Source organism: Tauraco erythrolophus, chromosome 8 (assembly GCF_009769465.1).
Source record: "Tauraco erythrolophus isolate bTauEry1 chromosome 8, bTauEry1.pri, whole genome shotgun sequence".
Taxonomy (NCBI): domain Eukaryota; kingdom Metazoa; phylum Chordata; class Aves; order Musophagiformes; family Musophagidae; genus Tauraco; species Tauraco erythrolophus.
Window position 1 is genome coordinate 13,822,328 of NC_141472.1, and position 23,724 is coordinate 13,846,051.

Consider the following 23,724-nt stretch of genomic DNA (forward strand, 5'->3'; position numbering starts at 1 on the left):
CGCTAGAGCTCCCTAGGGTTTCATACTGAGGCCAGCACTGTCCAACATCTTCAGTCACGGCCTGTATGATGAGACAGAGTGCAGCCTACACAAATTCACAGTTGATACAAAACTAGGAGGACTGGCTGGAACACTGGATGGTTATGCTGCCATTCAGAGGGACCTGGACACGCTGGAGAAATAAGCTGAGAGGAATCTAATGAAGTTCAACAAGGGGAACCCTACATCCTCCTGTGAGTTGTCAGAATTTCAACTGTGTATTTTGACAGACAATTGAGTCATAGATATCAAAATGTACTCCTGGATATAGCTTTCAGATGTGTCTGTTCTATCTGTAAGTCTTGAACTATAACCATAAACAATAAGAGGCACAAAAGCTTTATTTACAAATATTTAAGTAATACTACAGCTGGTTTCTGTTGTGGTTTTATGACAGTCTGTAGCCCTCAGGCAGCTCCCCGAGATCCTGTAGAACATTCCGTGTACGAATTTGGAGTTAGATATGCCATTATGAGTTGGTTTACACAGGGGACCTTTATGCCCTCAACAGAGATCTTGTCTAGCTGTGGTCACCAGTTCCAGAGACCATGCAGAGATTGTAAATGTACAGCAGTAGCGACAGCAAGATGTTTTCATATAGAACCTCACAGGTAAAAAAAGTATTCCATCAGTATGAAATTCTTCCGATATGAAACTTACCTTATCACCCAGGCAATGTGATCTGTATCGCAAAACAGAGCTGTTAGAATTATTATCTATTATAACTGGCTGCTCATTATTAAGTTTCAGCAAACAGACTTTTTCTTTCTTAAACATGCTGTGTACGTCACTGCGTTAGGAAGACGGTTATGAAGAGGTGCAGAAACGGTTGGTAAGACAGATTCTATCCTGATTCAATGTTATTTAAAGAAGAGTTACACATAGGGTATTTTTATACATTTTTTTCCTGTATTTTTTTACTGAGTTTGTAATTAATTGTTGGCTTTTTTTAATTGAAATTGCTTGCTAGCTTTCACTGTTTATCAACATGATCAGCTGTGTCTTTAGAAATCCAAAAGAAGTGCCTGTTATGACTTGTGCTCCCTGTGCTGGCACTTCAGTAGCAAAACAGTGGTGTTTTAAATGATTGTTTCTCTCTATTGCCTGTGGTTTGAAAGCTGGAAACAGAAGCACATGCTTCATTTTCTCAGAAAAAAAAATAATCTTTTTGAGATAGTCTTAATTTTTGTTTCTGTTGTTTCACACAGCCTCAGATGTTACCAGCAGGACTGCTACAGTGTTCCAAATAAAAGCATGTGATTTTCAATGGAAGTATAAGGCCTGGGGCTTCATGCCTTAGTTCCTTCCATTCCTTTTTAGTATAGATACCTTTCAAAGTAACAAAGGATAAAGAAAATTACCTGAAGATGCACAGAGGTTCCTTAAGTAACTCTGAAATCATATTATTGCTGCTACTGCCCTTATTTCCTTGTTTTTTCCGTTCTTACTGGTTTTGTTGCTCGAATTGATGCTCTATACACAGAGAAAATTTACTTCATTATTTTCTAGGATGCAGTTCTTCTAATTGTTCTGAAAAATGGTCGCTAACTTTAGGTACTGTATAAATAATGTTACATTGCTGGTTGAATCTTCACTAAATGTGCTTCTTTTACCATATCAGTTGATATATTAGGAGCTCTGGCCAGGAAAAAGGTGTAAAAACAGCTCATGATATTTGAGATAAAAATTAATCTATAGCTGTCACAGGGATTAAGATTATTTTGCTGAGGATAAAGTAATCTGAATTTATTTTTATAGCTTCAAAGTTGCTTTTTCTCATGTGCATTCAATCTAATTTTTTTTGACATTTAATATTTCAGTTTACCATCGTAAAGATTTTGATTGTTTTAAAATTTGTAGGAAAAATAATTCTATGTATTTAGATTAAGCAGGAAGAGGAAAATATTATGGTTCTATACCCTTGCTTGCACAAGTAGCCCTTCCAAATGTTTGTAATACCTGGAAGTTACTGCCGATTGTTTCGCGAGTGCAAATTTATGCAAAATTCCCGTTGGGCTCTTGATAACGACATTGCTGGATTTTATCACGATTTAAAATTCTCTCTGGAGATTTCAGTGTGAGGACGTAACGACCGTTGCCGGTTCGCTCTGGAGGAACGCGTGTGCGCCTAGCGAAAGCGCGAGGTCTGCCTCGGCGTGTGAGCGCGCCGCCGGCGGACCCGGGGCGTACACCGGGCGCCCGGCTCTACGCGCGGGGCCCCGGCGCGCCGCTCTCGGGGCGCCCCGCCCGCGGCCCCGGCCCCGGCCCCGCCCGCCCAGTGCGCTCCGGCCGCGGCTGCCCGGCGGCTGCTGGCGCTGCTGGTGCTGGCCCTGGGGCACGATGTCTCGGCAAGGGGCGGCGGCGGCTGGGGAGCTGATTTTCTATGTGAACGGGAGGAAGGTGAGTTTGGGGTGGAAGGAGCGTGGGGACAGGGGTGCTGCTGTTCCAGAAGTAACCCTGAAGGGGGTGAGCACAGATCTGGTTTCCTCAGGCTTCCTCATGGGAGTGTAACCCAATCCTCAAGCAAGCATCCGGAAGCATTCCTTCCCATCTCCTTGCAGAAGAGAATCAGCCCCCAAGAATCACATTAGTTAGCTAACGCACTTCTGTCTACAGCAAGTGCTGTTAGAAGGGGAGAAGTGGCAGAGGAGGTCAAACGTGATTGCAACATCGTGTCTTAGCTCTGCTGCGTTTGGGGGGAAAAAACGCGTCAAAGTGAAATGCACTTTAAGCTGCGTATCAAATTTGGCTGGTGAGCAAACTAGTGGGTTGTTTTTTTTGTACGTGCCTGGCTTCTCATCTTTGATGGTATCAGAGAAGAGGTATCAGGTGGTACCAGATTTTCAGAGGCACAACAGAAAGTTAGCAAGTCTCAGGTGCCAAAATATGGCCAACATGAAGATAATATTGCAAGAACAAAATTAAACTGGTTGTTGATTCAGTGCAACTGGAAGGAACTAGCTGATTCTAAGCAACAGAATGAGAAATACTGTAATTGATCAAGAATGTAGGCATTTCTGTTGCTCTCTGTTTTTAGGCTATTACAGCAAATGAAAGTTTATATAAATAAAGCTAGAAGAAAACTGCTTCCTGCTGATGGCCTTATATGCTTCCTCTAGTGTTCATCCCAGTAGGTTAAAGTGTCAGGGAGATTCTAAAATCTGCAAATCGTTAATTCTTTATGCTATCCTGCCTCTGTTGTAGCAAAGTTCTGCTGCATTTTTATTTCTAGTGTGGCCGAAGGTAACTTCTCTCAGTATGACCCTTCACTAAGCAGCAGTTATTTTCAGTAGTTGAAAGGTGCCCTGGCACTTCTTTCCTGGAAATGTGTATGTCTGAGAAGGAATTTCCAGAAGGAGCCCCAACTCTCCTGTGGTCTTTGGCAATTAATCTAGCTCTATGAGAGGGAACCAGAGAAGGATTCTCTTCTGGCTTTGTGGGAATGAAGTCTGTGCACTGAACTTTGAAAAGCCTTGTCTTCTTAGTTAAACTTTGTTTTTAATTTCTTACTGCAGATAGTAGAGAAAAATGCTGATCCCGAACAAATGCTGTTGTCTTATCTGCGAAAGAGACGTATCCTTTTCTTGTCTGTTCCCTTAAGTCACCTGTTTGAAAGCCTTACACAAGCAAAATTCTCATAAATGATAATTAAAAGGTGATTTACCAGTTGAAGGAAGTTGTAACTCCCTGAAGATAAACCCACCATATTAAATGATGTGTCTTTCTTAAACTAAATACTCTTCAGTGAGCTGCTGTATTTTTAGCCTGGTTTCCTAAACAAGCGAAGTTGTGCTGTCAGGCATGCATGATATGTGTGTATCTGTGTTCCTCTTCTCTCCTCCCATAATGAAACCTAAGAACCTTTTGGCTAGTATACATAAAGTTTGGCAGACTAGGAGTCTCCAAGCTTTGTAAAAGTCTTTCTTCTAGGAAAGGGGAGATCTTGTGATGAGACCCTGAATCTGCTGGAATTTTGAGGTAATCTATGTTTTCTTATGATTAGAACTCCAAACAGACTTCTAAACGAAAAACCTGGGTTTAATAGTAAGTCAATATGAACAAGTATGTTTTTAAAACAGAAAAAAAAAATAGACAAGACAGAACTAAAGTTGGGAGAACTAGAAGTCTCACCCTGTCAGTTTTCTCTTTGCAGACAAGGTTCTTTCCTCCTGTCTTAGTTTCAGTCTAGAGCTTGGTGGCTTTCTGGGTTGCTACAAATCATGCAGCACTTGCTCTCGTCTTCTCCTCTCTTCACCATTTCAGAGGCCTGATCATGTGTCTGCTCTCAACTGTTCTTAGGAGGTTTCCAAAACCTGCTGCGTCACAAGCTTATTCCCACTGTTCATGAAGCTGTTGCGTAATATTTTGCACACATGTAGATTCTCACACCCAGGAGCATGGAGCAAATGTGGGGAGGAGCAGAATCTCTCCTTTTTGAATTTTCCTAGGCTGTCTCATGAAACATACCACCACAGGGCAAGTGATGTGCTGTATACTATAGAATTCATGCAGGAGAGAGTTTTTATTTTTGTCTCAAAAGAAAAACTTTAAGTCAAAACATGTTTGTTACTGGTCAGTCATGAGGAGCATTCTGGAGCAGAATAGGCTGCTGTAGTTACGGTGCTTATGAAATTATTCTTCAGTAATTTGAACAACTTCAGACTCCATCAGACTATGAAAAGCAGAATCATAGAATCGTTTACCTTGGAACAGACCCCTAAGATCATCGAGTCCAACTGTTAACCTAGCACTGCCAAGTCCACCACTATTAAACCGTGGCCCTAACTGCCACGTCTACGTGTCTTTTAAATACCTCCAGGGATGGTGACTCCGCCACTTCCCTGGACAGCCTGTTCCAGTGCTTGACAACCCTTTAAGTGAAGAAATTTTTCCTCATATCCAATCTAAACCACCCCTGGCGCCACTTGAGGCTGTTTCCTCTTGTCCTATCACTTGTAACCTGGGAGAAGAGACTGACACCCACCAAGTAGCTCAGTAGCAGCCCTACCACAAGAGTTGTACTTCATTAATCAAAGTGCATCGGTGAGTGAGGTAATGCAATTCTGCACTGACTTGCTCATTTGAAGAGTCATTTAACCTTCCTGTATCATTGTACCTTGCTTATAAAATGAGGATAGGATTAACATTTTTTTTCAGGAGCTAGTTGGTTTCACCATACAGTTTAAATGTCAACTCTGTTGCTTAGGTCTGTGTGATGTTGTGTGGCTCCCTGAGATGCACCTGCCCAGCTGTGTCTGAGACCGCTTTGTTAGCCAGATAGAGGAACTGATCCATTCCACAGCAAACCTCTACAAATAGTTGAGTTAACATAGCTGGAGGACAGCTAACTTTGGTAAAGAGACAAAAATTAATGTCAGGGAACAAAAATATAGGACAGAAATATCTTATGCTGATGTTGCCAGACTCTTTGTAGTGTGAAATGACTGTCTGAGTGAGCATGAGGAACTTCAGCATCTTCCAGCAATGTATTTTATAGTTGCAAAGTACGGTATAATACCTCTCTAAGCATCTGTTCATCTTTATTTTGAGGCTAAATGCCATCAGAATTGGCATGTTATAACTGGAAGGCCTATTGTAAATTAAGAAGTAAATAGAAGTGCAAGAAGGGAAGAAACTGTATCTTAAAAAGTAATTTCCTTTATCTGACAGGTTGAGATCCCTGTGAAAGGGCTCGGTAAAGCACTTTATGGTGGAAAAAATGGTAGAGCTTAGTTAGATAAGACCTTAAAGCAATACATGCATCTCAAAGCTTTACTGCAAGTGAAGAATGCTGACCCTCACATTGACAAACATTTTTTTTCTTTTGATGATGTGATATGGAAAGAAAGCAGCCTATTTCCCCTCCATCATTCCCAGCTCCTGATAGTTCTCTTCCTGCACCTTGTGCTAGCTGTGGAGTTCCTCAGACCTCTCTGTGTACTAATTATACTCATTAGGCCAGCAGAAAACTAACCCAGGAAAAACGGAGGCTTTCAGCTGGATTAGGGAGTTGGTCCCTAATTAATCAGCTCATCATTAGGCAGCTCACAGAAGGGACTGGTGAAAAAAAGACTTGGTGCTAGAGATCTTGGGGTTTGGAGCAGGTAATGTGATGAAAAGGAAGGACAGAAGAGGAGGAAGAAATGGGGAATAAGGCATCTTCCTTTTGGTGGCTGTAGAACATTTAATTAGCTGTTTGTGGATTCACAGTCTCAAATTGGCCACTGTTCCAGGTTCACAGAGACAAGCACTTCTCTCATAAGTGTGATCTTTCGGATGAAATGCAAGCTTAATATCCTGACTATAAATGGACCTTCTGGGAAAAACTGGCATATTGGTTTTAGTTTTCCATTGACACTGCAGATATAACTTTGCCCATTACACATTTCTTCCTTTTGTATTTTCACTTGGAAAACTGTTTTTCACTTCTTTCTGTCTCAACTTACTCCTCTTCCAAAAGAAGTCAGAATCGAGTTTTCTGTTTTCCTAGAAAGGGGGTTTTGGTCATGTCTTTCCTTAGCTTCAATCTTACTTTCACTGAGAATTTTAGTCCAACATAGAAAGGAGTCTGATATGTATGCTATCATACCAAACCAACTCTGTGTTCCTTAGCAGTTCAGGAAAAAAGGTAACCTCAAGCTTTTGAACAGAACAAAGACCAAAATGAAACCTGATATTTTTTTTCCCTAATGGCAGAATTGTCAGTTCGTCTTACAGGAGCTAAATATGGCTGTGGAGGAGGTGGCTGTGGTGCCTGCACAGTGATGATATCAACTTATGAGCCAACTTCGAAGAAGATACGGTATCCTTAACAGAAAATTTTGAAAACCACGCAGAATTTTATGACTGTAGATACCATTTCCAGATATGAAACTGTAAAAACAAAGTTGTAAAATCTGTACTTAATAGTAAAAGAGTCCAAAGGAAGAGTCACTTTAGTCCAAAAGAGAACGCTGTGAAAAATACTGTTCATTCAGCTGTGTTGTAAATTTGCTGAAATATCGTGCTCAAATGCTTAATTTGTTCTTATATGCTGACAGCTCCTGTGAGGAGTTTCCTCTTTAGGAGGCATATATTTAACGCCGTTTGTATTGATCACTGGAATGCGACTCCTACCCACAGTTCTGTCATATGACTGATGGGAAGATTGGGCAGGCAGAAGTTTAAGCCTTACCAGCCCTTTAATACTGGACTCCCTCCCTACTCCCCTCACACAAAAAGAAGGACTTTGAATCTCAAAATCAGAGTTTTGTTAAGCTAAAAACTGGAATAAATTAGTTCTAAATTGAGAAAACTCCAGTCAAATTGTTAAATGGTAGCATGTCATTGTCAATTGAATATTTTTTTAGGTGGGGAAAAAGTCAAAATGTTCTAGTTGTTGCTTTTGACAATTGTATTACATTGAAATGCAGTGCAAATAAAAAGGTTTAAATTTATTATAAGAGATGAAATTAAAACAGTCAGAAGGATACTTGAAAAGAAACATTTCAATTATAGTAAAAAACACATTCTATTGCTAGTTATGAAAAGCTTTGAAGAATTTTCATTGTGGTACGTTGCTCCTATTTAAAATGATACTTACTTTACATCAGAATTTCCCTTGGGTCAGAAATTTCATTATAAATTTGCAGCAGGAATTCTTTACTTTCTCCAAATGACTATGCCAACGTTCCCTTCCCCATCTTCCTCTTCTAAAACGCACTTGACTGGTTGCTTGTGAGCAGGAGAGACAGGAGGGCAATTAGAAAAGACTGAAGTATTAAGGAAGATGTAAATTCTATAGAACTGTCCTCATAGATACAGTTTTTATACTGGGGACAAGAGGCACAGCTAGTAAGGGGCTCCTTCTGTAAAGCTTATTCCATTCTCATTCCAAATGATGATAATGATTGCTTTGTAAGTATAAACTATGTCTTGATTGCAAAATATATTAATGCATCTTTAATTATAATAAAATAATATTTGTGTTCTTTATTCTCCTTTATGTTCCAAAGGCATTATTCAGCAAATGCATGTTTGCTTCCCATTTGCTCCTTGTATGGTGCAGCAGTGACCACAGTGGAAGGTGTTGGAAGTACAAAAACCAGGGTTCATCCAGTTCAGGTGAGAGTACAGTATCACTGTGTAAGGGGATTACTGATTTCTTCCTTCGTATGGGCTGGCTTGAGTGGCAGTGCTTTTGGGGCACAGGAGTTTCATATGATGATTATTCTCCCTGCTAAATGGTAACAGAAGACAACACAAGTTTCTGATGGTTGATTGATCAAGGCTGATGACATATGGCTCATGATGGGTCTTGCGTTAATGCTGACAGCCTGATCGGATAGTAGGTATGTAAGAATCGTTGGAGTGGATCAGACTTGTGCTCAGGGGTCCGTGTTGGGCCCGGCCCTCTTCAGCATCTTTGTCGGTGACGGGGACAGTGGCATGGAGTGCACCCTCGGCAAGTTCACTGATGACACCAAGCTGTGTGGTGCCGTCGACACGCTGGAAGGGAGGGATGCCATCCAGAGGGACCTCGACAGGCTGGAGAGGTGGGCCCGTGCCAACCTCATGAAGTTCAACCAGGCCAAGTGCAAGGTCCTACATCTGGGTCATGGCAATCCCAGACACAAATACAGACTGGGCGGAGAATGGATCGAGAGCAGCCCTGAGGAGAAGGACTTGGGAGTACTGGTGGATGAAAAGCTCAATATGAGCCGGCAATGTGCTCTTGCGGCCCAGAAGGCCAACCGCATCCTGGGCTGTATCAAGAGGAGCGTGGCCAGCAGGTCGAGAGAGGTGATTCTCCCCCTCTACTCTGCCCTCATGAGACCTCACCTGGAGTACTGCGTCCAGTTCTGGAGCCCCCAACATAAGAAGGACATGGACCAGTTGGAGAGGGTCCAGAGGAGGGCCACGAAGATGATAAGAGGGCTGGAGCACCTTTCCTATGAGGACAGGCTGAAAGAGTTGGGGCTGTTCAGCCTGGAGAAGAGGAGGCTCTGGGGTGACCTTATAGCGGTCTTCCAGTACCTCAAGGGGGCCTACAAGAAAGATGGGGAGAGGCTGTTCAGGAGGGCCAGTTGTGATAGGACAAGGGGTAATGGTTTTAAAATAGAGGGAGGTAGATTCAGATTGGATATTAGGAAAAAATTTTTTACCATGAGAGTGGTAGAACACTGGAACAGGTTGCCCAGAGAGGTGGTGGATGCTCCATCCCTGGAGACATTCAAGGCCAGGTTGGACGAGGCCCTGAGCAACCTGATCTATTTGGAGATATCCCTGTTCCTTGCAGGGGGGTTGGACTAGATGACCTTTGAAGGTCCCTTCCAGCCCTAACCATTCTATGATTCTATGTGGGCTAATGGTGCACCTTGGACAATGCCCCTTCAGCTGACATTTTAGTATGAATGCAAAAAAGACAGAAGTCCACTGAAGGTTAATTAGCTTCGTTAGTAAAAAGTGCCTGGGCATCACACCCGAAATAATTATTCTTATTTGGGATTGCTTAAATTGTTTTACTTAGAAAGTCTGGTTTGCTATGAAGACAGCATTTAGTATGGCATCTCCTATTTAAGAGGGAATTGGTTAGAATGGTGATGTACGCTGGAAGGAGTGCTATTCGTGGCGTTTCATTTCAGGAACGGCTTGCCAAGTGCCATGGCTCCCAGTGTGGTTTCTGCACCCCTGGAATGGTGATGTCCATATACACTTTGCTGAGAAACCACCCAGAACCAACTTCAGAGCAGATGGTTGCAGCTCTGGCTGGTAAGTATTGCCACTTGTAAATTTGTAGGTATGTCCTTGAACCATTTTCTTCAGATACTTTGTGTATGTAAGTGCATGTCTGTGTGAGTATACATGTTTGCATGTATGTATGTAGTCTATACAAATTGTGCTTCCCGGCAGAGTTGCTACTGGATACATGCCTTGTATTCTTGTCATTCTTTTCTCCTGGAGAATGAAGCATGAAGCTGTGGATTATTTCAGGGGCCAGTGTTCAAAACATACCCATATGTGTCTTTTGAAGTGCTTTAAATCAGATGTGCAAAAATGATGTCATATTGGAGAAGTACCAGCACCTGAACGTCTCTGAGATCCTGTTATATCTGGAGTTGAGAATGTCATAAATCTCATAGGAGAGCACCTTTGTGGTAGGAATAAAATGGTCAAATAAGGTAGAGATGCAGACCATCTTCGCTAAGGGAGAGCGTGAGCATTTATTGCAGGTAAAATAGCCTACTGTCGTCTGTTGTGCTCTGGAGTCACAGTGTAGACAAAGGCATTGCCTGTTACTATGAAGTCAACTTAGATGGAGGTGTAATGCTAACCTCCTTCACTGTCAGAAATAAGCCAGAGGGAAGGAGAAAAACAAGGAGTTGGGTGAAGAATATTGTGAGATCTCTTATTCTCCTGCATACTAAGTTGTAGTCAGCGTTTCCTCTAGAGTGGCTCTCAAGTATTTCATGCTCTCCTTGAAACAATAGCCTTTTTCCTCAGGAGCTGCAGGGTTACTAAGAACATGAGTCTTACTAATTTTAGTAAGTTGTTAGTAAATCACTGATTGTAATGTTAATTAATGTTAGTAAGTTGTTAGTAAATTGCTGATTGTAACTTAGTAATTGCTACAGGGTCCTGGTATTTTTGTCTTTCAGAGAGCTAACACTTTTCTTTAAGCTTCAAAAAACGCAATCCTCATATCAAGACATGACATTTTAAAGCCACATGCTTTAGAACAAAGCTTTTTCTTACTGATTTTCTTTTTTTCAGGGAACTTGTGCCGCTGTACTGGATATAGGCCGATCCTAGATGCCTGTAAAACCTTCTGTAAGGTAAGTGGTAGTGATGATAGCAAGACTAGATTGTGCCCATTAGTGTATATATGTATACAAACCATCGAGATTCTTATTATCTCTTTCCTCTCTTAAGAGATGTAGGTCTGAGTAAGGTGTATAGTGGCCTAACCCAATACAAAAATTGGGTAACACAAATGAACTTGGTGTCTAGCCTGGATCACGAAGAGTAATCTGAAGTAAATCCATGTTACTGATGGTCAGTACTGGCATAAAAAAGAACAGAATTTGGACTGATGTTCTTAGTAATTTTTCATGTAATACAGCATGTCGGAAACCTACAGTGAAAGAAACGGGAGAGTGAACAGTGGGTAAAAGAAATAATACAGACCATCTAGGAGTGCTCTCACAAGGTCAACTGATTTTCACATGGTATGAATTATTTTGTATTAAGGACTTCAACATCTGATGATTTGAAGTTAGTTTTGAATATCACTTCTGTAACACGTAATCCTTCCAATTTAGCTTATTATTAAACTTCATCTAGAACTTTACTGAAATACAAAGAGACACTCTTACCAGCTTAAGCAGGCTTTAACTCCTTGCCATTCTGGGCAATATTTCACTAAGGGAATGTTCCTACTTTAGGAATCCGTTTGTTGTCAAAGGAAAGCAAATGGAAAGTGTTGCTTGGATCAGGAAGATGATTTGTTTGACAAGGAAGAGAAGGTAGAGTATTAAGTGTTTTACCTGTCCAATTTAGATATAGAAGAAATGTTGCATGGCTTTTTTCTTGTAATTAAAGTAAATGAGGTATACTCTGCCATTTTTAGCCTCTATCTTATTGACCTTACATAATATATTTTGTAAAATAAGATATTGTATTATTCCTTACAAGAAATTTGGAGATATTTCTAAAAATTAAGGATTCTTTGTGTATATTTGTATGAGGAGATGATGATGTGGCAGATAGTTGGTATAAGGGCGTTTGGATCTCCAGAGCCGAGATTTGAGTAGTTCTTCAAATTCAGGAATATTGATAGTCTCAGCTCTACTCCTACAGTGATCATCATACTGTGCAAGACATCAGGGCATATGTGAAACTGTCTTAAATCAATGATCAGTGATGATCTGAATGGAACCACTGATCTCTTAGGAATCTAACTGCTGGCTTGAGTTTGAAGAACTGATACTCTCTTAAAAATCAGAGTTATCATTGTAATTCTATATAAAACCTCTTATCCATATCATAGAATCATAGAATCGTTAGGGCTGGAAGGGACCTTCAAAATATATATGAATATTTGACTTTGTTCTCAATTACCTTTCAACATTATCTGATCTACTTCTTTGCTTTTTGGGTACTGTAGGTTGGCATGAGACCAGCTACTTTCTTATAGTAAGATACAGGAAGCCTGTACTTAGTCTTTCAGTTGCTTGCCTTTACAGTCATTTTGTGTTATCAGTAAACTTTGAGAAACTGTTATGAACACTTTCTTCACCTCAGAAGCTCCAAATGATGCGTGGTAATTTAGCACCAAATACGAATTATATTGAAATTACTAATTTTCTGCTGACTTCAGTGGGACCCTCACGGTTTGGGTTTGGTTTTGCCTTTTTTGTGTGTGTGTGTTTTGTATGGAATTAATGATGAGAAAAAATTCTGGGTCTTTGCTTGTTTTCTTTCTTTTTAAGGTTTCCACAAGACTATTTTCAACAGATGAATTCCAGCCCTTAGATCCCACCCAGGAGCTTATATTTCCTCCAGAATTGATGGTATTTTTGCTGCTTATGGACTATTCTTTAGCTCTGTCTTTTCCTTAGTAATCCATAGTTCAGAATTCATTCTGAAGTCCTGCTTAGCAGTGCTTCAGCAGAAGAAATGTCATAACATTTTAATATAAATCCAAAATTATATTACTTTTTTTACAGTGATCTTATTGAATATTCACACACACAAAAAAAATCATATTGGGAAAATGAATTTGCAGAGTTAGATATTGGGTGAGAAGACAAAGAAGTAACCTAAACTGAGTTTTCAGTGCAGCACCTGAAGATACAAATGCTTCTCAGCAAACTCAATGGCAAACACTTTTTAACATTGGCAAAACAATGCTTTTCCCCTGTTTTCTGGCTTAATAGTTTGGTCTTTTCTGTCAGAGTGTCAGCCTCAGGTAGCCACCCAGATGGGAGAGGGTTTAGCCTCAGTGATTAAAGTATGACAAAGATATAAGTAGCTGAAATGCGGCTGGTGGAACAGAAAGCGTGAGACATCCTGAATTATTGACAGCAGTATTTGCCCTAGAAAAACTGAAAGCTGTTTGCTTTACATTATTGTCAATCTACAGATTCAAAGCCAAATTCTGTATAACTAGCAGATGCTTACAGAGAAGAGTTGATAACTGTGGGACAGGAGTTCTTGACCGTTTGTACCACCACTAGTTCACGAGCTACTGCCTAGTGATCAGTGAACAGTGCTAGAACAGCCAGACACATCCACAGGCATGCTTCATCTAGAAAGGGTTGCTGCTTCCAGCGTCATTGGTGACCTCCAAGCAAGTTAAGTGTGCAAACACCTTCCCTAAGTATTTGTTATATCACCTTCTAATAATTTCAGCAATTGGAGAATCTATTCCTACAGTTTTTGCTTAGGGTTCTTTTTATTATCAATCTTGTTTGTTAACCCATTGGAATTAATAGTAGATCTTTCACCCGTGCAGTCTAGAAATTCAGCACTGTGCAAAAAGCCAGCATAACAGTCCCATTTTGGTCCAATTTTGAAGGATTAAATGGAACTGCCATTGTTTAAGAACTTTTGACTTTCAGCCTAGTGTCTGTTACACCTTGCACCTGTCTGTATGTCTAAATATTTAAATCTGCTGTATTTCCCCATCAGAGAATGGCTGAAAATAAACCAAAAAGAACACTGCGTTTTCATGGGGAGCGAATGACATGGATTTCTCCTGTGAGCTTAGATGAATTACTGGACCTGAAAGCTGCGCATCCCAAGGCACCTCTTGTGGTTGGGAACACCGGTGTGGGTATGTATACAATCAGAATGGCTCCTGTTGCTACAGTTCCATTGTGCATGGGAGGAGTGAGGCTGTTTATCATTCTTTTTGCATTTCCGTCCTTAAGCTTACTCTCCACTGTGTTGGAGTTGTCGTTGGGGAAAATGGCTTTTATCTGAGTCTATTCCTATCTGGTAGGACCTGAGATGAAATTTAGAGGCGTGTTCCATCCAGTTGTTATTGCTCCTGCAAGGATCCCAGATCTGAATGTGGTGAAGTTCACAGAAGACGGTCAGTAGACTTTACTTTGTTCAGACATAGGAGATTCCTCTGCAGTAAGGGATACTCCTCCATTCCGTAGCACTGAAGGTGTGAAGAGCTGTGCAGCTCATTCCTAAGCATGCTTGGTTCTGTCTCAGGTCGAGGTGGCTGTGGCCACCGTCCCAGTGCATGATACAGTTTTATCTTCTTGACACAATGCAGTGCTGACCAGCAATATTGTCTTGGACCCCAGTAGTCTTCGTGCAAGGGCAATTATTCTGGTAATACTGGCTCTGGTGCTAAGTCATGCAGTATTTGCGTTGTGATCTCTGTGCCACACTCTGCTGTGTAGCAGAGAGAGACCCGTACAGAACCAGAGAGACAGTTAGCAACATCGCCTGCTTGTCTACATTAGAAAATAGGCTGTGATGAAACTGGCATAGCTAATATGCATTAACTCACTTGTTCTCAATCACAACAGCATTAATTACTGTAAATTAAAAATTTTGTACCTCAATTTATACATTTAAAATAAGCACAGATTTTTTTTTTAGTTAAAGTTAGATTTTTGGTATTAGTTATTAAATAAATTCCATTGAAATTAGAAGTAACAACTAGAAATAGATTTAAACTTACTATAACAGCCTAAATAATTATAAATTACATTATGCAAGTTTACTGCCAAAGTTTTAAGGAAGGTCAAACCCTACATCTGATGAAAATTACTTGCTATATGCCTGAAGTCACTTTTTTGAAGTGGTAAACTGTATTTGGCGGTTCTGTCATTGCAATTAGAATATCTTTTTCATTTCAGATCAGTCATTCGGTTCTGGTTAATGACTAGTTTGCTCTTAGCTGCAAAGTAGAGAGTTGAAAAGAAGCAGCGACAATGTTTGCTGCTTTTTTTAATCTATAAATAAAACCTGGTTATGAGAAGGTGAGACTTACTAGTTCTAAAACGAGAGATACGCAGTTTAGTTTGCCAGCCAGAAATAGTATTTCCTCTCTTTAGAATCGTAGAATGGTTTGGGTTGGAAGGGACCTTAAAGATCATCTAGTTCCAACCCCCCTGCTGTGGGCAGAGAAATCCTCCACTACACCAGGTTGTCCAAAGCCTCATCCAACCTGGCCTTGAACACTTCCAGGGATGGGGCATCCATAACTTCTCTGGGCGCAACCTGTTCCAGTGCCTCACCACCCTCAATATAAAAAATTTCTTCCTTATATCTAATCAAAATCTCCCCTCTTTCAGTTTAAATCCATTACCCCTTGTCCTATCACTACACGCCCTTGTAAAAAGTCCCTCTCCAGCTTTCCTGTAGGCCCCCTTTAGGTACTGGAAAGCTGCTATAAGACCAGTCTTAAATGCAAAACATGTTTTGACTAATTTAAGTACACAAAATCTAGTATTCCTTTACTTGATTAATAAAAAAAAATTTTAAATTATATATATTTTGAATTCCAGTTCATTCAAAACATTCATACATTACATAAATAAAGTCTATTTATAATTTTTAATAGAAAGGCACTGATTACCATTTTATAATATTGAAATTAAAAAAAAATAAATCTTTTTTTTTTAAAAAGTATAACTACTCAAATACATTTTTCTAGTGGGGAAAAAAATACTATATTCCGTGTTAGGACTGTTTGGGTTTTTTTTGCAAATGCTACCTGCCCAGACCTTAGGCGAGTAACTAGAATGTACATATGCAAAGCAAGATTAAATTGTGATGAAAATCGTGTTTGAAAATAAGAAAAGCCTGTTGAAAGCATTTTGAAGCTGTCTCACCTTTGGGTGAAACATCAGCTAAACATTTACTCAGTCAAAGTTGGTGCAAGGGAAGTGGTTGGAATGGGCAGCTGGAAGCAGAGAGAAGGGATTTCCATTTTAGTAGAAGTGGCGAGCTGTTAGCTCAATTTCATCATTTCATGAAATTTTACCCTCAGTCTAAGGAAATGAAAGATCACGGTCCCTTTAATATGCAAAGGCCCCTCTTCTTATATCTGCCTGTATTCCACCTGAGCAGTCCTAGCTCTTCATTCTGAAGACAGTTTAAAACTCAGGCAATAAAGCAATGTATGTGTTGCACTTTCATAATCTTTTGGTTACAGGTTTGACTCTGGGAGCTGCCTGCAGCCTCTCTCTAGTGAAAGACATCTTGACAAATGCAATCTCAGAGTTGCCTGAGGAGAAGACAAAGGTTTTCTGTGCTGTCTTGCAGCAATTAAGAACTCTGGGCGGAGAGCAGATAAGAAATGTTGCTGTATGTTGTGCATTACTTGCAATAACAATTGTAACAAATGTGAAATTGATCTTGACCACATATAAAACTTGAATTTTTAATGCTGTCTTTAGCAGTGAGTTTTCTATCAATGCATCTTTTTGAGCTTTCAATGTGTATAAGTTTATGTATAGTCTGCATGTTATATTATCACTTAACATAAAAATATGAAGATCATGGAGAAAGATAACATAAATTTCTTTTTTTCAAGTCGTTAGGTGGAAACATCATAAGTAGAAAGTCAACCTCAGACTTGAATCCCGTTCTGGCAGCCAGCAACTGTGTGCTCAATCTGGCTTCAAGAGGTAAGTGGAGATAGCCTGTCTCTGTAGTAGTGCTAGTCTCTGTAGTAGTGCCAGAGGTACAGGATCCTATTGTATGAGGAGAGGGGAAATCACAACAGGTGAACACTTGCTAAGGAACCCTTTTCCCACTCTCATACAAGATCTTTGCAAGAGAAGCAATTTGCAAATGAAAAACATATCAAAGATTCTCATGTCACAGGTGAACACTCAGATGAACCAGATTGCATGTGCTTCTGTGTTGCTGTATGTCGCTGTTGAGACAGACACGACATACACAGGTTCAAGCAGTATTGATTTATTATATAATTAATTAATTCCCCCTTGCAAGTTCCAGCACGCCTTTATACTAATTCTAACAGTGCACGCGACACAAGCAATTAGGTGGTTGGTTAACTACAGCTGTTCATGCGCCTTAGCCTAATACATGATTGGTGATCACGCGCTCTACATAACTTAAGCCAAATTCATTACATCATACAATTAGTGCAAAAACACAGTTCAGTCTCTTATCATACAGTTCCTCCTTATCTTACGGCTCCCTGGCTCTCCCAGGCACCTGCAAGTTGTTTTCGACTTCTGTTCAGGGAGTTTTCAGATCTGCAGGGGTACACAGCAATTTCTTCAAGGCCAGTTTCTTCATCTTCTGTCCTGGGATCCACAGACCAGCTGTAGTTCCCACACTTCTGTGGCCAGTGAATTACTATAAGCACTCATAAAACCTCACAATTTGAGGAGCTGTATGCTACCTCCCCACCTCCCTGGTATTTTTTTTCTGTAATTGATGCATTGCCCTTGTTTTATGATCACCCTCTGGCCCCAAAAAGAACTCTGGCTTCTCGTTCCTCATAGGCACTTACTTCTGATACAAGAGGAGAGGCACTAGTCCAGCACCTTTTTCCATGCCCATTTCCTCAGTTTCCTTCCATCATTGTATATATGCTCCCCTCTACCTGCTCTTTTTCTTGTGTACTACCTTCCCATAGGAGGGTTGATGAAATTATTGGTAAACAAGGGCTATCTAGTGGCCTGGATTTGCATACTCTCCCTTCTAGATGACTTGTGTCCTTTTTGCCCTTGATCCAGACATAGTGCCTGTTGCCATTTCAGACCGTGTTATACTCCACTTAAGACCCTGAAATACACATTCTTTAAGAATTGTTTCTGAGCCAGGATTTCTTGGAACAGATACACAAAAGATTGCGCTGTGTAATTTCCATGACTTCTTCCTGCATAGTTTGGCATTGAGAGGAAAAATACGTCAGAATGTTCTGACCAGTGAAAGTACAAACATTTGCATCTTCTTACTCAACAGTTTTAATGATGTGCCTACTTATTTGGGTGATGAATAGGATCACTGCTTGATATCTCTTTCTGTTAACGCGGCAGAACTTTACTGCCGGGACAGGGTTTTAGGCATTTTCACAGGTTTTTAACGTATTTATTTACCAAACGATAGTCAGTGAAACATAGGAAATGTGGATTGTTCACAAAAAGGAGATTGTAGAAGCACTATTATTTCTTAGTATTTATCTTAGATCACAGTATAAGAGAAAAAGCACCTTCCTAGATCCTGGCAGGCTCACAGGTGGGATTGGACAATAATCTTTATATTTGTAAACCAAGTGTGTTTTGGATGGAATTGCAAAGGCAAAAATCTAGAAACACCAGTGCTGCTATTCTTAAGTGTTATTTTTCAGATTCACACTGAAGGAAAATAAAATTCCTCTTTTTTGCTGTCACGTAGTTATATTTGAGGAATGCAATTTTAATGCTAAATGATATTCTAGGATGAACAGGTTACAGTGTCATCATCACATGTAACATGAAAAACATAAAGAAAATAATCTTGCTGTAAAGCAGCCAGTCTTGAAGTGTCATGCTCATTGAATGTGAGGAGAGTATTTTAATATATGACCATTTTTAAATGGCACAGAAAATTACCTGGTTATAGAAAGTCTTGGGATAGGTCAGGGCTACTGCAGGATAAATAGTATCTATTAATAGGAAATAATTTATTTAAAAATTCATTGGACCCCTTAGGCAGCATGTGAAAAGTACAAAGGACACAGAAGACTCATAAAAAATACTTTTGACTTCATCTGTCAAACACACGTGGTTAAATTCCACACAGGTGAATCACTGTAGATTTCCATCTGTACAATGTTCATGCCTCTGCTCTTGCTGAACACCACTACTAATTGACAGTTGTGTTGCTGATACAGTTGCAGTCCTACCAACGAAACTCCTTGAGCTAATGGAGCTTGTTTAATTAACAGAATCATTTATATGTGTTACAATGTTGCATTTGCAGAGGGCTTGCTAGCTGTGTACTGATGCTGGCAAACCCGATATAGCATAGATGAAGTTTAAGTGTTCAAAGGGCTCTTACAGATTTAGGTTCCTTGCAGAATTTTGTCCCCTTCCCTTTTGAAAATCCCATCTTTGATAGTATATATCATAGAATGGCAAACAGTCACTTTTAGAATAATCTACCAAAAACAGAAAGGAAAAGGCAATAGCACTTATTGCCTTCTGGACTCCTAGAAGTGTTCAGAATCTGAGAACAACAACAACAAAAATATTTTTTTTTACTTTTGCAGCCGTCCTCTCCCATTCAGTTTTCTTCCTCCTTCTTTATGTTGTAGAAGCAAAGGTAGTGATGACAGCAGCTGCAGAGATTTGGAACAGATTGACAGGAGTCGGTATGATGAGATCATCATAGCAGCATCAGAAGGGAGGATTATGGAATGGGGATTGATCTCTGGGCACTTTCTTAGGACTCTGGTCTTGTGTTACTATGAACATGGAGCAGTCATTTATATTTATGGAGCATAACACTGATAATTTGTTATGTAAACTCTGCAGTTATTATTTACTCAGGAAGGCTGCAGGTATTTTTTGCCAATTAAAATATGATTAATGTATGTTAGCTGCACAATTGTACAGAAGTTTCTGGATTTGGGATTTTTTTTTAGGAAGAAAGCGACAGATTCCTTTGAGTGATATTTTTGCAGATGGAGTTGGTGACAATACCATTACACCAGAAGAGATCTTAGTCTCTGTCCATATTCCCCATTCTAGGAAGGTAAGTTACTAGTTTGTTTAGATTTGCTTTATGCGGAGTTAAAGACTATTAAATAAAAAACAGGAGGGAGTATAATCCCTGTGTTTCTCACTTTCTGAATTCCTTACGTTTGATCCTGTCAGTGCCATACCATCTCCCAGTTTCAACCAAAAAACAACCCAGCAGGTAGCTGGTGATATGTGAAGAGTGACATTCAGACAAAAGTTTACCCTGAAATGATGAGGGCAACAGCTGTTGTCTAGACCCCCCTACGGAAGGGGCTCTTGGACAAGCTGCCATAGTCCTCACCAAGGCAGGCTGCTCACTTGTGATATAGTTGACATCGAGCAGGTAAAAGTGTTGTCATACCTTGAGGATTTTTCTTAAAATGAGAAAAGATTGGACATGCGCGTGGTGCTTCCATAGTTGTTGCTGAACTGAGTAATAGTGTTTGACTGACTGGTATTGCTTTTGCAAGAGTGGATATGGGATCTTAAAAGAGAATTGTGGGTCATGTTGTCTGAGTACTGAAGTTTGGCAATACTTTTAAGCCTCTAAGCTTTTGATCTTATTATAAATGCAACTCCACTCCACAAGATCCTTGTCTTCCAGTTACCTACCATGAAAAAATCTAGGTCATCTGAACTGTGTAGATGATGGAGGATTGGGTTTGGGTTGTTAGAAAATCAAAGATGGTTAAAGCTACTGAAAGGTCTAGAGTGTATGGTCTTGAATGCTTGGGAAGTTGAATTTGTGCTCTTCATTTTTTATTCTTTTGCTTCATGTAGTGCAATAAGTTCTACTTTTAGATACTTACATGTCTGCAGGTTACCCACTTCTATCTGATCTTGCTCAGGGGGAGTATGTCTCTGCATTTCGACAAGCACCAAGACAGGAAAATGCTCTCCCAATAACCAATGCTGGGATGAGAGTCCTTTTTGAAGAAAGTACAGACATAATAAAGGATTTAAGCATTTTCTATGGAGGTGCTATCTCAACCACAACCTGTGCAAAACGAACCTGTTGGACGCTTATCGGAAGGTACAACTTCTCTGCCTGCTCTGTATCTCTGAATAAGGAGGCTTTGAGAGCTTGGGTGTACTTCCTTAGAGCATGAAAGTACTGAAAGATTTCACTTGCCTGGCTGATGCACGTATGTTCAAGTGAATGGTCTGGTCAAGCCTTAATGACGACTTTTCAGGATTGTTAACGTTTTTGGAGTCTGCACATGGGTGCAACTCCAGTGTGAAGTATGCAGAGAGGTACGAGCTATGAGATAGGTGGATGAGGTGACATAGTCAGTTGTGCACCTGAACCCAAGCATTGGTAAATGATACTGTATCTTGTAGGTTTGATAATTCCCTAGTATCAATGTTCTCGAGTGCTTCAGTTTGGCTCTAATAGATGCAAAGTTTGTGAACTTCACATGCGTCCAATAGACTTAAGAGCACAAGTCAAGCCTTAACCTTTTCAGTAGCTCTTCATCAACAAGATCCTGATAATCTCTGAACTTAGTCCCCGAGATTCCCTCTCACTTTGCAACATCTTCCCAAGTTTTGGAGGAAAAGATTCAAGCAGCATAAACCCATTTGTCTAAATGGACTCCCACTGGACTGTTTTACCATTTAATATGCAACTGTTTCACTAATTGAAGTACTTGTTATTTTTTGCTGCTTTACATGATCAAGTTTTGTCTAACAGATTTATGTTTTGATATCTAGGGTTGTATAACTATGGAGAATTAACTATGTTGAGATACTTCAAGGAGACAGCTGTTTCAGAAAATGCAGCAACTATCCAGCACTAATCATACCCCTTGAAAGCATCTACAGTTTGCCTCAATATTGTTATCCACTTTTCTTTAAATGTTGGACAGTATCTGCAGATAATCTGTGGGACTGTTAAATCAGCTTTAAAGCTGTAATAAGTTTTATTTATTTATTTATTTTTAAAAGGCTGACATTGCACTCAGTTCCATTGAGTTAGGAGACCTCACTTCTGTGAGCAGTATTGACCTACACTGTTTTCAAAATTGCAGGCCATTGTTAGAATCAATATTTTGGCTTCATTGTGAGCGGGATTATGTCTGTGGTCCATGGTATGAATGTATTACTGCAATTTGTATTTTATTTTTTGGCTCCTGGTCTGATTGTATCTATTAATCTTCCTGACAGACACTGGAATGAACAAATGTTGGATGAAGCTTGCAGACTAGTTCTTAAAGAAATTGCTCTTCCAGGCTCAGCCAGTGGTGGAAAAGTAGACTATAAGAAAACTTTGATAGTCAGTTTCTTCTACAGATTTTTCCTGGAAGTATTGCAGTCATTACAGACAACGGTAAATTAGTTCTCCATGTCTGCTTTCATGCAAGCAAATGAAAGGGTGTTTTCTGTCTGTTGATGCTTGCAATTTGTCCAATGTGCTAAATATTGTCTTTGGGGTTCAGATCTACAGAAGAACATAAGCACTTAACTCCCAAAGAGACTGATGGAGAGGCGCTCATTTAACTTTCAAGTGCTCAGATATCTTTAGCTTGGACATTAAGCTTTTTTAAAAATTGAGGAATGTTAATACAACAATATCTCAGTATTGAGCTCCCAGGCCCAAAGAAAACATCCATGAGGTCTTACTCCATCTGTCTATAGTTCATAAATAGACGGAATAGAAATAAAGGCTTTGGAACGCAACTCTAGGTGTTAAACCAATCCTCCCTCTTGTACAAGTTGTTGACTGGGAGAGGAGGACTTCAAAATTTCACTTCCCAATACATTCTAGGTGTAGTTTACTTATTTTTGTCTTAAATCTGTTCTTAAAAGGAAAAATACCCCTTTTGCCTTTTTCTTCTATGTTACTTTGAGCTCTTTCCTCTGAATTACCGTTACTGGGTAATTTACTATTACCAGGAGTAATTCTGTGCCAGTTTTGATCAGACCCCAGAACAAAGCTCTTCTGACTATCCCTGCTTTCTATTGCTTACTTTAAACAAGCATATTTGTTGAATCCAGTATGTTTTAAAATATTATTTAGTGAAATCTCAAAACTCTACATTGTTTTAAAATTGTTATTATAGAGCCTTTCTAGCTTGTGAAAGTCTTGAAGGAATTTCCTGTGTAAAGAACTTGTATTTGGTGATTTTGGTTGTTAACTTTTTCAATGGGAATGTTCAAAATGTGAGTTTTACTAGTAATTCACTTCCTTTTCAGGATCCTTGCCACTATCCTGGCATACCTATGGAATATAGGAGCGTCCTACAAGACTTCAAAACCACAATGCCCCACAGTATCCAAATATACCAGGCAAGTGATTTTATTCTAAGATTGTTCTGTGCCTTATAAGACCTGGTAGAAAGTCACGGTTCAAGCATGACCCTTGCTGTGAAGCTCAGGTACAAATTTTCCAAAGGATTGATGACATCAGGCTCTTAGGGGTTGATTTTAACTGTATCTCAATTAGAAAAACCTTGTCTGTAAAAATAGACTCATACGGATATACTCACTTCTTCTAAAAAGTTCTCAAAAGATAAATACACTGAACAAACTCCATCATCAGACTCAACTTGGTATATTGCAGTGTGCAACTCAATTGGAAAAAAATGAGAAGAAAATAAAAAAGAATGAACAGCTCAAGTCTGTAGCTATCACTACAGTATTCTTGTCTCAAGATACACTTTACTTAATATCCAGAGGACTCTTAGATCTTGCTGTAGATTTAGGAATCAAGGTGGAGTTGTGATGGCTATCTGAGGAAATTAGCAAGCGTATCCAAGGAGAAGTCAGCCGTAGAGCGCGGCAAAGAACACCTTTTGGATTATCTGAGCTCACCCTTGTGACTAGATCATGGTGGGAACTCCTGCAAAGATTTTTGATATTTTGATACCCTCCATACACAAGTAAAAATCTCAAGTTTTTGAAAACCTAAAGAAAATTCAAGTGAAATCTAGGTAAACATCCTTTTTCATTTTCAGGTATTCTTTAGAACAACATT

General features: G+C 39.7%; 1 protein-coding gene across 1 annotated transcript in view; it reads left to right on the forward strand.

Moving 5' to 3' along the window:
• Nucleotides 1–2,379: 2,379 nt before the first annotated feature.
• AOX1 (aldehyde oxidase 1) overlaps nt 2,380–23,724 on the forward strand; it is a 51,734-nt gene continuing 30,389 nt past the window's right edge. The window contains exons 1-16 of the mRNA XM_086616017.1: nt 2,380–2,439; nt 3,555–3,612; nt 6,745–6,841; nt 8,034–8,142; nt 9,663–9,789; nt 10,792–10,853; nt 11,463–11,543; nt 12,510–12,590; nt 13,711–13,855; nt 14,024–14,116; nt 16,202–16,353; nt 16,583–16,676; nt 19,652–19,761; nt 20,597–20,781; nt 21,915–22,077; nt 22,944–23,036. Coding sequence (XP_086472143.1) covers nt 2,380–2,439; nt 3,555–3,612; nt 6,745–6,841; nt 8,034–8,142; nt 9,663–9,789; nt 10,792–10,853; nt 11,463–11,543; nt 12,510–12,590; nt 13,711–13,855; nt 14,024–14,116; nt 16,202–16,353; nt 16,583–16,676; nt 19,652–19,761; nt 20,597–20,781; nt 21,915–22,077; nt 22,944–23,036 — 1,710 coding nt within the window. The remainder of the gene's footprint in view (nt 2,440–3,554; nt 3,613–6,744; nt 6,842–8,033; nt 8,143–9,662; nt 9,790–10,791; nt 10,854–11,462; nt 11,544–12,509; nt 12,591–13,710; nt 13,856–14,023; nt 14,117–16,201; nt 16,354–16,582; nt 16,677–19,651; nt 19,762–20,596; nt 20,782–21,914; nt 22,078–22,943; nt 23,037–23,724) is intronic.